Raw genomic sequence first — 13729 nt, 5'->3', positions numbered from 1 at the left:
GGCTAAGGCAGGAGAATCACTGGAACCCAGGAGGCAGAGGCTGCAGTGAGCTGAGATCATGCCACTGCACTCCAGCCTGGGCAACAGAGCACAACTCCATCTCAAAAATAAAAAAACAGGCCGGGCGCGGTGGCTCAAGCCTGTAATCCCAGCACTTTGGGAGGCCGAGACGGGCGGATCACAAGGTCAGGAGATCGAGACCATCCTGGCTAACCCGGTGAAACCCCGTCTCTACTAAAAAACACAAAAAACTAGCCGGGTGAGGTGGCGGGCGCCTGTAGTCCCAGCTACTCGGGAGGCTGAGGCAGGAGAATGGCGTGAACCCGGGAGGCGGAGGCTGCAATGAGCTGAGATCCGGCCACTGCACTCCACCCCGGGCGACAGAGCGAGACTCCGTCTCAAAAAACATAAATAAATAAATAAATAAATAAATGTTTTATGGAGCTTGTGTAGAGCGACTAATTTCAGTAAAAGAAATTGTATCTATTGATCAAGCACCTACTATGAACAAGTCTCTTGATATACCCAGTGGAAAAATGGGGACAGTGGGGACAGATACAAAGATGAATGAAACATGGTCTGTCTCTCCATGAAGCATGGCAAGGAAATGAATGAAATTTTGTGTACATTATATACGATCTATAAGATGTAATTTAAAACATAATTTTACCTATAGAAAAAGGAACAAGAAAAATATTTGTAAAGGAAATATTTGCTTTATTTTCTGATTAACATTTTCACCATTGAATATTTTAAAACACAAAAGGCACAAAAAAACAAACTTTCAGTGTCCCTAATTTTATCACACAGAGATAGTCACTGTGAACATTTTTCCTTTTGATATTACATATACACACATTTGAAAAGTTAATGTATGAGGATCTTTTTCAAAGTACTGAAGTTAAGAACATCTGTTGACCTGAATTAACTTATTTGTAATCATGAAGAAATCCTAGAAAGAAAGCCAAAATAAACTGTTTTTCTCTGCTGGTATCTGGAGCACTAAGGTCCATGATTTATCATTAAAAGAGGAGGGGCAGAGGAATGGTTACACCAACTTTCTTTTTTCACTTCAAATTTTTACTCTGAAACAACCTTTAAACACCCAACAAATAAATGAAAACATGTTGCTGCATCAAAACCATCAACAAAATGCACTGAAATACCCTTCATTATTCAACCTACAGTATGTGCAAGGGCCACCAGAATGTGTTGTAGGAGAAATGACCGAAAGGCCAGGGGGTATTAGGAGAACGTTTTTGGCAGGAATAACTGTCCAAAGGCAATCGGGCTAAGCTAGGAGCTCTCCATCACTAAAGAACTTGGAGCAAAATCTGGAAGACCTCTCCTCTGGAATGCTGAAGAGGGGATCCAAGTATTGGGCAGGAGACAGAGAGGTGCCCTAAAATCCTTTCCCACCCAGGGTACATAGATCCATACCCCATAGGGTCCTGCAGACCTTATTTGAGCTGTTTGGGATTACACAGCCTTCCATAAAACTGGCCAGATCAGAAGATCTCCTAGTTAGCTTGTTGTCCAGAAACAGGCTTTCCTAGCTTTGCGGAGGTTAGGAGTTAAAAGCATCACTGTTGGCTCCCCAGACACTGCTGGGACTCAAATGGGTGCAAGAGTGAAGGAGAAGGTGGGAAGCAGATGGAGAAGCAGGGAGGAAGGAAGCCACAGGTGTCATCTTTTCAGGAGGCTCAGAAGTAGCCCCAGTGCCCTATAGATAAAGGGTTGGTGTGAGGACCAATCAACTCCTTATTTCTGTTTGGCAGCTACCTACCTCTTCCCTAGTTTTCTCTTATTTCAGGTCTGGCTGCAGCAAAATGGCCCAAATTGATCTCGAATCTTTCTGATTTAGGCCATGGAGACACAACTGATACTGTATGGAAGGAATGTTAAGAAGAGATACTTCTTTGCCACATCATGAATTCTCATTCTGTCATTCTCATCCTTTGACTGGCTGCTTTGATCAAATGAGTGGAACTCCAACTTTGAACAGAGAAAAACAGGGTCAGTAAATTGTGCCATCACACAGGCAAAATACCTAAACTAGTCACAGTGTTTTGATTCAATTGGCTGTTGACATTATAGAATGTTGTTTACTCTTCTTTCCTTTGTCTACTCCCCAGCCAACAAAACAGTCAACCTTAGCTGCTTTGAAAACAAATGAAAATTCCAATATGGGTTTGAAATAAAATTGCATCACAAACAATCGGTAGGTGTTTTTCAAAGTGGTTTCAGGGAAGTGCCACGGAGTAAGCAGGCGACCACCGAGGCTGCTAAAATATTTCCTGTCCTGACCAGGGTTGCGTTTCTGGAGAATATTTAACAGGGAGGGTTTTAATGCTTTTAAAGATGTTGAAACTAAAGAACAAATATTGACAAGAGGGCACCACAACTCTCCCGAAAGAGAGTAAAATACATCCTTTATAAAATGAAAAACTACTTGGATGAATTATTCCAAAATTCCTGCACAAGTGGACCTCAGAGGGCTGACGGAGGGGCCAATTTGGCACGGCCAGGGCCTGGGCACTCACGCACCAGGGAGCCTCGCGGGTACCCTCTCGCTCTGTGAGGCCACGGTCTTCCCGCCAGGTTGACTCGAGCCTCCTGCCAGAGCCACTGGCCCCGAAGGCCACCCCAGACCGCAGCTGGCGGCCGCTGGCACGAGTGCAGGGTAACTGAGCCAGGGCCGCTGGCGCGTTTGGCCTGGCCGAGGCCAACCCGCGCGGCCGCTCCACCGTGCCCGGGGCTGTCCTGGAGGTGAGGCCGGCCCACGGGGACCCTGCCCACGCCCGGGCGCCGGTGAGTCAGGGCGCGTTATGCAAGTGCCCCCGGCGCCTCCCCTTCGGTCTTTCACCCCGCGCGGTTACGAAAGCGCGACCCCCTCCCCCCGGCGCTATAAAGCAGCTGGGCGGCCGCGGCGCGCTCGCCTCCCTAGCTCCACGCGCGCCCGGACGCGGCGGCCAGGCTTGCGCGCGGTTCCCCTCCCGGTGGTGAGCCGCGGCCCGGGGCCTCGGGCCGCGCGGGATGGCCGGGGTGGAAGTGGGTGGGTGGGGTGATACGTACGGCGGCCCGGGGGTCGGCTGCCGGGCACTGACTGAGGCGCATCTCCCGCAGGGCGGATTCCTGGGCAAGATGAAGTGGATGTGGGCGCTCTTGCTGCTGGCGGCGCTGGGCAGCGGCCGGGCGGAGCGCGACTGCCGAGTGAGCAGCTTCCGAGTCAAGGAGAACTTCGACAAGGCTCGCGTAGGTATCGGCCCAGGGGGCCCGGGCGACCCGGACGGCCCAGGTCCCCACCCCTATCCCCGCCCTCCCCGCGGCCCGCTGTGCGTCCCCGGACACCAAACCCCAGCTATTGTCATCCTTCTCACAGTTCTCCGGGACCTGGTACGCCATGGCCAAGAAGGACCCCGAGGGCCTCTTTCTGCAGGACAACATCGTCGCGGAGTTCTCCGTAGACGAGACCGGCCAGATGAGCGCCACGGCCAAGGGCCGAGTCCGTCTTTTGAAGTCAGTGGCCGCCCGGGCAGCTGCGCCCTTTGCACTCTAGGGTCCTTTCAGGACCCTGCCTGCTGATCGCCACGTGGGGACTGTGAAGGGAAGGGAGCACCGGGTGGGTGGAGGGAGGGAGGAAGCCCTTTGCCTGGCTTGGCTGAGGATCCCCTTGGCTTTTGCAGTAACTGGGACGTGTGTGCAGACATGGTGGGCACCTTCACAGACACGGAGGACCCTGCCAAGTTCAAGATGAAGTACTGGGGCGTAGCCTCCTTTCTCCAGAAAGGAAGTGAGTAGTCAGCTCTTTGGGACTGTCTTGGGAATGGGGCCCCTACGGGGCCAAATCGCTGAGTTTCTTCTCCAGAGGTACCTACCCTTAGGAAGAATGCCCTGCGGAAAGGTCTGGAAGTGGCAGGAACCCACCACACCGCCTGAAGTTAGGGGGACAAGATTGGGAGCAGCTACCTGCCCCCGCCCCAACCCTCATTGTCCCCACCAGCCACGGTGCCAAGGTCTGTGCCTTCTCCATGCTTCCTCCTCCTGCCTTCCACATCTCCACTCCACCTAGCTCTGCGTTTCCTGGTCCCTTTGGGCTGAATCCCTCAGACAGCTTGACTATCTGGGGCTCCCGCAGAGGCCAAGAGAGCCCTATCCAAGGTTGAAGGGAGCACTACGCATAGGGATGGATCCCTTCAAAGTGCCTGGCCTGTTGATGCTGAGGTTCTGAGCCAGGCACAGTGTGCTGTGGCAGTGGCCCCTTCTCTTTCCCCTAAGCTGTGAAATTCAGATGTGGAGGGGAGTGATGTTGAGGACTTGTAGAAGAACATCCTAAAATTTGGCCTAATCATGAGAAAACAGTGTCTACATGCTTTTTTCCCCCATTATTCCCCCCATTTATCCTAAGTTTCAAATCGGGAATCTACTTGGTAGCTAGACAATAATGCGGGCCAGGGGGCACATATCATGGAATCTTAGAGAGGGAGAGTTAACCTTTTGGAGGGGGTTCAATATGCAGATGAATATACTGAGGCCAAGAGAACTTTGCCCAAGGACATGCAACAAGTTTGTTAAAGCCAATGTCAGAAGCCAGGCTTCCAAATCTCAGGCCAGGATTAGGTGGCCCTGAACTACAGGGACTCCTAATCCAGACCAGCTTTTGCAGAGTATTGTTTGAGCTCTTCTGTGAGATAGGACCAAGGGTTGTTCAGGGAGACTCTCTCTGCTCAGTGATCCAGGGTAGAAGTGTCCTTTATTGTAACCCCTTGCTTGCCATATATGACACACGCTCTTGGACTTCCTCCAAAGTTGTGTGTTGGAGGAAATTGCATTTTAAAATTTTATTTAATTTTTAAGTTTTTTTTTTTTTTTAGAGACAAGGTCTCACTGTCACCCAGGCTGGAGTGCAGTGGCACCATCATGGCTCACTGAAGCCTCAACCTCCTGGGCTCAAGCAATCCTACTGCCTCAGCCTCCTGAGTAGCTGGAACTACAGGCATGGGCCACCATGCCCGGCTAATTTTTGTATTTTTTGTGGAGTCAGGGTCTCCCCAGGTTGCCCAAGCTGGTCTTGATCTCCTGGGCTCAAACCATCCTCCCATCTCGGTCTTCCAAAGTGCTGGGATTACAAGTGTGAGCCACCATACCTGGTAGAGAAAAAGTGTGGAAGCTTTATTTTTATTTATTATCATTGGAATTAATAAAATTATTTCAAATAGTGCAGCAAAACTTCCCAAAGTGATTTATCTAGAGTAAAATACACTTTTCTGATAATGGATTACAAAAATCAATACCAGAGATACAAGATTACTAATTTTTAGAAAGAGGAAACACATACGCTGTATAGCACTTTGAGATGTTCTCCTTAATGGACTAGGATTCTGTTGGCAATGCCTTTAGGGAGAGGGTCAGAGAGGACCCAAGGAGAAGGGAACATTTTGTTTCTTGCCTCATCCCCCAATCAAACCAGATTAGTTTGCTTTTGCCTCTTGTATGTTGATATTTTATCAGGATTTCATTTGGAGGGGGAAAAAGTATTGGAATCTTGAAAGTGATTGCTGCAGATATTAAGTGAGATGACTATAATATGGAAGGCTTAAGGATAAATTCCTTCTTAGGTTACATTTCAAAAAAGAAGCTGTGCAGTGTTGTAGTCAAGCCCACCCGGTTAAAATTAGACCTCCTGAGTTCATATTCCAACTCCACGACTACCTGTTCCTTCACTTCTTTGTGCCTGTTTCGTCATCTGCAAAGTGAAGTGATCATAGAACCTACCTCATGGAGTTGTGTTACAAGATGCAATGAGTTAACAGGCAGAAAGCACTCAGAACGTTGCCTGAGACATGAGTTCTTTGTAAGTGTTTGATATGATGGCTGCCTAGTTATCTCCCTGGTCATGAAATCACAGCTTTAGATTCTGGGTCTAGAATGGAAGGACCCACAGACACCGCTGGGTTCAATTCTCTTGTTTTAGAAGTGAAGAAACAGGCCCATAGAGAAGTGCCTGGCTCAAGGGCACACAGTGAATTTTTGGCACTCAGTGACACCTCTTAACCCAGGGCTTGTAAAAAGGCACAAACGATCCCTGTGTTTTCTGGGTATCTCGCAAATGGCATGGTTTGATGCACCTACCTTGCTCTGTTTTACATGCTTGTTTTGGGGTCCTCTTAACAAACTCTACTTTCATTCCTCATGCCAGTTTCTTCCCTGACCATGGTCTTGCTTTAAACACTGACTTGGACAGAGGGATGTGAAGGCCACTCCAAGAGTGGCCTGCATCCTCAGCCTCTCCCCTGCTCCACACACTGCATCTCACCAAACGGATGTGTTTAAAATGAAGTGCACTTATGGAGAGAAAGTAACTCAGAGCCAAATGATCATGAAATTTGTTGTCAAATTATTTAAAAATTAAATGTGATCATTCTCTACAGTTGAACATGAATGTCAGTGTTAACAGACTAATGTGGCTTGCTGCTCCAGCCTTGGGCATGCTCAGTACTGGTCTTCCCTTCTGGCTCCACCAGCAGCAAGCAGGATGTCTCAGGGGTTGAGGATACTACAATCAGCAGGTCTTGGTTGAATACAGGCTAGCCTCCCTGAGATTTGACTTCCTTCACTGTGAAATGGGGATAAAGAATAGTTTCTATTTCATAGAATCATTGGAAGGACTAATTAAGGTAATTTGTGACAATGCTTAGCCTAGTGCATAGTAAGTGCCCAATAAATATTAGCTATGATCATCACTGTTTTGTGCTCTTGCAGAAAGACATGGACAGACTCTCCTTTTGTCCTTCTGTCAGATAAAGTCTATCACTCTGCTGGTAAAGGGGCTCTTGTCAGGCTGGATAATAATGCAGGCCTGAGTGTTTACATTAGGGTTTCTCAAAGTCAGAGTTCCTGTTCTATCCATATCTAAATAAACTACGGTGCTTGTTAAAAAGTGCACATTTCTGGACCCAAACCCAGAATTATTGAGTCGGACATTCTAAGGGCAGGGCCCTGGAGTCTGAATTTTAAGTATACTCCTTGGGTATGCTGTTTCTGCACAACGAAGGTTGAGAACCACTGGTCTAGATAATTCAATCTGAAGAGTTATCTTGGCTTACTCAGGTGTCAAGGCCTCAGACTCCACTCACTTTTCTGGGGCCTGTTGGGGTATTTTGACAATTCATCAGAAATAGCATTCAATCTGTTGCCTGGCTGGCTCAGCTAGACTGTTAGGCCTGAGAACCACAGGGAGCTTCCCACCCAGTCTTGCTGCTTTAGATGATTGGAGCATGCAGGTTTAGGGAGCCGAAAGGACGCATGCCAGGCCCACAGCAGTGAGCAACAGAACAGACCAATGGAATCAGGTTGCCTGAGACAGCACCCTCTACCAAGCATTTTCTTTGGTTTTGGTTTTGGGACCGGCAGTCCAAACCTCTAAACCAGTCTGTGTAGGTACAGTGTAGACACAGCTGCAGCGTGACCCCGCTTCCTAGGATGGTAGAGGGAGGCAGGGGCTCCCAGCCACACAGCCACTGCTCTCTGTCCCTAGCTCCACTGCATGTGGTTAACTGCAGTCTGGAAATGGCTCAGGGTGTCTGGTTCTCCAGAGGAGCCCTGCCCAGCTGCTGGGTGTGAGGAGGTTGGAGAACCAACCTCATTCTTGCAGTGCTCTGGCAGTTCATCTCTTGCAAATACTCTTGAAAGGGAGAGCCTGGTCAAGGTCGCTATGATTTAAATTCTTCGTCTTTGAATTATTCAGCCAAAAGAGCCTGGAGATTAACCAAACCAACTTAGGCCTTCTTTTAAAGTCAAGAACAGTAGCCAATTTTGCTAAATCCAACTATTGAAAGTTACTTAATTCCTCTGTCAAAATTTACATACTGGCGACCATTTTAGGGAAAAAAAAAAAAGTTAAGCTGCCGATCCGCAAAGCTAATAGCTGCCTGGATCATGAGTCGAGGCAACATTTCAAAGGCAAGTGTTTTTGTGTCTGAGGGTTCCTGTGACAGACACTGTGATCCTCGTAACCAGGGAAGGAATGACTTCATCCAAGGATGAGGAAGACCACCCAGATACTCTGGAGCCCGTGAGGGGAGTCAGTGGTTAGGGTGAGGCCCAGCGGGCAGCCCTGTGGCTTCTGTTCCCGGCCCTTCTGCTGAATAACTTTATGGTCCCTGCGGAACAGTCATGGTTCTGGAACATCTCCTCAACCCCACCTCTGACACTGTCACCCTGGAACAGCCTCAAGGCACAGGAGTGGCTCATTTATCTGGCAGGCCTAGGGTGAGTTGAAGAGAGGGGCTCCACACCCACTCCTGGGACAGTCCCCCTGCAGAGCCTGGGTTTGGGCTGAGCCCCATCCTAGGCTGGCACTCCAGGGGTTCTCAGAGAGGCACACCCGGAAGCGACTTAGGGCCAGCATTCCAGAAGGTCTTACACCCTCTAACGCTGGGGGATCCAGTTCCCTCTGCGCTTCTCCAACTAGAATACTGCAGAGGGAGCATCACCCCTTGCTCCAACACCTGAGCCTGAGATGGAGACACAAAGCCTTTTTCTTTCTTGCCCCTCTCCCGCCAGCGTGCTGATTGTCTGGACACAGCGTGGTGTAGAGGTGAAGCATGCGGGCTCTGGGATCACACTCCCTTCCCTGAATCCCAGTTCTGCCCTGCTCTTTGTAACCCTAGGTAAATTATTAAGTATCTCTGTGTCTCAGAAATTAAGTATCTCTGTTTCCTCACCTGTAAAGAAGGGGATAATAGTGTGCACTTTTGGATCAATGTGAGAGGTAACCGAGAAAACAAATGGGAAGTGTTCATACAGTGACTGGCACATAATTAAGTGCTCAGAAAGTCCCAATCATGGTATTATGTCAACAAGAAGGTTAAATTAAGTAGAGATGTGGCACTTTTATCTGAATATAGTGTAACACTGTTCTTTCTCTGTGGCAAATCACTCACATACATTCTTTTTTTCTTTTTCCTTTTTATTTTTTTTTAAGACAGTCTCACTCTCACTCAGGCTGGAGTGCAGTGGTGCAAACCTAGCTCACTGTAGCCTTGACCTCCTGGGCTCAAAGCAATCCTCCCGCCTCAGCCCCCAAGTAGCGGGGACCACAGACACATGCCACCCCACCCAGCTAATTATTTTCATTTTTCATAGAGACCAGGTGTCACTATGTTGCCCAGGTTGGTCTCAAACTCCTGGCCTCAAGTTACCCTCCTGCCTCAGCCTCCCGAAGTGCTGGGATTACAAGCACGAGCCATGGCGCCCGGCCACGCATACACTCTAATTAACGTTCTTTCCTCTCCTGCCTTCGTTGATATTTTTACCACTTTCATTTACTCTTACTCTTCATGACTTACATTTCAGTCTTGAGGAATACATATAAACTCAGTGGCTCAGCCCTGCCTCTGTGAGTTGTGAAGAGGACAAGGTCTGAGAAGGAATATCTGATGCCAGATGGTGGGCCCCTTGTGTCCTCAAGGCAAACCTACTCTTTGCCAGCACAAAGAAGTGAGTAGCGTTAGTAAGCAGGATTAGGATGGAGCCGGAGAAGCCATGATCATGGGCGTGGCATCCTCCAGAGGACTGAGAGAGCAGGGGGCAGCGCTGTTAGTGAGTTGATTAGGAACCAGCTGATAGAGACTGAGAAAGACATATGCCAATACTGGCAGTAACATAAGTTGGTGGCCATCAGATATTAGGCACAAAAGACACAGATATTATTGGAGAGTAGATGGTGAAGCGACAGTAGAGCGGTTTATTCTGTGGTTTTGATGACCCCACATTCTTGGTGGTTCTTGGGAAAGATGCTGTCACATTTACAGTGACATAGTCACAGGGAGAGATGATTATTGAAGTGAATGAGGTTTCTCTGACTACAAGATTCTTTTCGATAAAGGAGAGCAAGGCCCTTTCTGATTTGCCGAATTTTGTATAAGCTATCAGAATTCTCTGAAGTGTCCTGCTTCCTAAGGAAATAAAACCAGCTTCCGGAAGTCACTGTGTTCTCAGGCCTGGTCATGGGTTTCTCCGACATCTGAGCCCATGAGGGAGAGTCTTTGATCGGCACGATGGCTTTCTGGCTTGCAGATGATGACCACTGGATCATCGATACGGACTACGACACGTATGCCGTGCAGTACTCCTGCCGCCTCCTGAACCTCGACGGCACCTGTGCTGACAGCTACTCCTTCGTGTTTTCCCGGGACCCCAACGGCCTGCCCCCAGAAGCGCAAAAGATTGTAAGGCAGCGGCAGGAGGAGCTGTGCCTGGCCAGGCAGTACAGGCTGATCGTCCACAACGGTGAGCGGGGAGCAGGGAGCAGGGAGCCTCCTGGCTCTTCCTGCAGTGCAGTGGGTTTGGACTTTGGGCCCACGTGCTAGTGAAATTTATTTCGTCTGTACCCCAGAGAAAACATGGGGTCTTGGGAGCCCCTTTCTGAGGCCAAATCCTGATCCTGCATGGCCAGATTTTTCCCTGACCTTCTCATAGGGCTCATGCAGGTGTGGGTAAAGGCCTTTGTCCAGTTCACTGGCACTAACTTTGCAGTGGGCTCTCTTTTCCTTTTATTCTGCTTCCTCAGGCCATTTCTGTGGTCACCCCTGGCTAAACCGCCCCAAAAAACCATTTTGACTGAATTCAGATTGTTTGGGATTGAGCAGCCCAGTAAAGAGGTGGGCAGCTCATGTGGCCATTGGTGTAAAAACTCCACGGGGACATCAAGGTAGTAAGCTCCAAAGAGAATGATTTCAACGCACCTTCTTTTTTCTGTATGAAACCAAATAGCCACGACATTGACTAGCTGGGTTTCCTCACTTGGGTGTTTTGAGATTCCCTGGAACAACCAAAGGATCTTTTAGGAGATATTACCCTTGTCTGATCTTGACTTTAAAACCAGAAACTTTGTGGAGGAAAGAGCTCCATTTACTTTGAATGGACACCCACTCATTGCTATGGGATACTGGGTTTCAAAATCTAAATAGAGTAATGCTAAAATGTAGAAAAAAATTAAACAAAATGGGCCAGGCGCGGTGGCTTATGCCTGAAATCCCAGCACTTTGGGAGGCCGAGGCGGCAGATCACATGAGGTCAGGAGTTCAAAACCAGCAAAAATTAGCCAGGCGCAGTGGCATGCACCTGTAATCCCAGCTACTCGGGAAGTTGAGGCAGGAGAATTACTTGAACCCAGGAGGCGGAGGCTGCAGTGAGTTGAGATCCTGCCACTGCACTCCAGCCTGGACAATAGAGCAAGATTCTGCCTCAAAATAATAATAATAATAATCATTATTATTATTATTTAACAAAATGGAGCATTTCTGTTGGTCACGAACTGACCCACTACACCAAACAGATGGGAACTCAGACCAAAATCAAACTGATTTTGAACCTTCACCCTTGAAAATGAAATGTAGGGCCGGCGAGGATTCCACCACAGCAGGGCACCTTGGGAAGCAGATTATGCTCACTGTACAGATGAGAAAACAGAGGCTGACAATGATGAAGAAAGTTGCCCTAAATCTTTAATAGGTAGCTGAGTTGGATGCATACCTAGAGTTTTGTGACTCTGAAGTCTCTTGTGCCACACCATCTGGTGACACATGACATGAGACATAGAAACACTTTATAAAACCATCACCAGCCAGGCGTGGTGGCTCAAGCCTGTAATCCCAGCACTTTGGGAGGCCGAGACAGGCGGATCACAAGGTCAGGAGATCGAGACCATCCTGGCTAACACGGTGAAATCCCGTCTCTACTAAAAAATACAAAAAACTAGTCGGGCGAGGTAGCGGACACCTGTAGTCCCAGCTACTTGGGAGGCTGAGGCAGGAGAATGGCGTAAACCCGGAAGGCGGAGCTTGCAGTGAGCTGAGATCCGGCCACTGCACTCCAGCCTGGGCGACAGAGCGAGACTCTGTCTCAAAAAAAAAAAAAAATCACCAGTGTGTCCCAGGTCAGGCTGCCTTGGCGCTGACTTCCTGAAAACTGAGGATGGCCCCCGACACTTTGAAAGGCAATAAGGCAGACTAAAAAGAGAAATCAAAGGAAACCCTGTTCATCAGCAGGTGTTATTCTTCCCACCCCCATTATGTCCAGAGAAATTCAGTGGGTTTCAGAAATAGCCTTGAAGGTGTTGATGAATTACTGTCAACTGTAACCTTAAGGGTTGTGATCTGCTGTGATGCATTTGAATTAAGAGACATTTGAATGAAGCCAGCTCCAAGGCCATCATGATGTTCATTATCTACTTAAAAACTGGGTCCCCTTTCTGTCGTTAATGGCTTTGTTTTGTATTTTCCAGGTTACTGCGATGGCAGATCAGAAAGAAACCTTTTGTAGCAACATAAAGAATCTAGTTTCTTCTGAGAACTTCTGATTATTTCTCAGTCTTCAACTCTATTTATCTTAGGAGTTTAATTTGCCCTTCTCTCCCCATCTTCCCTCATTTCCCATAAAACCTTCATTACACATAAGGATACACGTGGGGGTCAGTGAATCTGCTTGCAGGTAAATGTCTTTCCTGAAAGTTTCTGAGGCTTAAGATTCCAGACTCTGATTCATTAAAATATAGTCACCCGTGTCCTGTGATTTGAGTTTTCATTTGTGTTTGTGTCTGTGCTGCAGATGGACGGGTTGGGTGCGCTTCTTTATACCAGGAGCACGAGGCTCTTTCTGACCTTTGGCCTGTTCTAGCGCCTAATCTCCATTATTAAATACTGGCTTCTCCCAACTTCCTGAAAAGGAGGTTTCCTCTGTCACTTAGGAAAGTCTTACCTACCAGCCTGGCCAAAGCACTGGTGCCAAAAGAGGAAATGAGTAGATAGGTCAGGCCAGTGAGCCCAAGGCCTTAGTCAGCCCTAGGCCTATGAGGTGGGCGGGCTGGCAGCTCACCAACGCTGGATTTGAGAGGCTGAGCCACAGGGGGCAAGGTGAGCTCTAGGAAACACTCCTTAGCCCTTTATTGTCTCTAGCACGCAACTCACCTCTTTCAGGTGTAGGCAAAATGCTGAGGGGGAGGATGGAGGCCTCTGGGGAAATTGGAAGATGGGGCTTTGGAATCTCGTTCTATAGGAAAGATCAGAGCACCTGGAGTGCAGGGAGGGGCTGGGTGGGGGGTAAGTAGCAGGGGCTGGGACAGAACACCAACATCCTGCATCATTAGCAGCACGTGGGAACCCTAGTGTATGGGTGCAAGGCCACTTGCCTCAGTTTTTCAGGTGTTCCCAGGGCCTCCATTTCTCATGTTGAAAGGCTTTGGTACCAGAGGATGTTGGTTTAAGTGCACATCTGGTTCAGATACATATTAGCTGTGGATTTGGGGCTGGTTACAAGGCTTCTCTGAGCCTCACTCTTTTCTTGGGAGATAAGGGAAAATAGTCCTTGCCTGATGGGCTGCAGTGAGGATTCAATTAGACAATGTCTGTTAGAGCTCTGGGGAGCTGTGAAACCGGTGATGCCAGGTTGACGTCTATGAAATGCACTGGGAGTGAGGAAAGGGTCACAGATCTCCACCGGGGTGTTGGGATATCCAGGGACCGTGAGAGGCTCCTGGGTGCCCCATGCTAGCGTTCTCCACCAAAGACAGAGGAGACAGGTGATGGGCATGGGAGAGCTTTGCCTTCCTCTCTCACGGAATCACAGGCTGTCAAGGCTGTCAGAGCCTTGCTCCGCAGCTTCAGTTTGACAACCTCAGAGAACCATAATGATATAGGAGTTTAAAAGAAATTACTTAGGCAGATAG

General features: G+C 48.5%; 1 protein-coding gene across 1 annotated transcript; it reads left to right on the top strand.

Moving 5' to 3' along the window:
- The first annotated feature begins 2887 nt into the window (after positions 1-2887).
- RBP4 (retinol binding protein 4) lies at positions 2888-12576 on the top strand. The gene is made up of 6 exons (XM_017876767.1): positions 2888-3002; positions 3127-3255; positions 3383-3519; positions 3687-3793; positions 10081-10293; positions 12290-12576. The coding sequence occupies exons 2-6, from the start codon at positions 3145-3147 to the stop codon at positions 12325-12327; spliced, it is 606 nt and encodes a 201-aa protein (XP_017732256.1). The 5' UTR covers positions 2888-3002; positions 3127-3144; the 3' UTR covers positions 12328-12576.
- The last annotated feature ends 1153 nt before the right edge of the window (positions 12577-13729 follow it).

The sequence above is a fragment of the Rhinopithecus bieti genome, unplaced genomic scaffold, assembly GCF_001698545.2.
Source record: "Rhinopithecus bieti isolate Rb0 unplaced genomic scaffold, ASM169854v2 scaffold_9383, whole genome shotgun sequence".
NCBI classification, from domain to species: Eukaryota; Metazoa; Chordata; class Mammalia; order Primates; family Cercopithecidae; genus Rhinopithecus; species Rhinopithecus bieti.
Note: the sequence above shows the minus strand (reverse complement) of the source record. Positions and strands in the feature narration are given on the sequence as shown.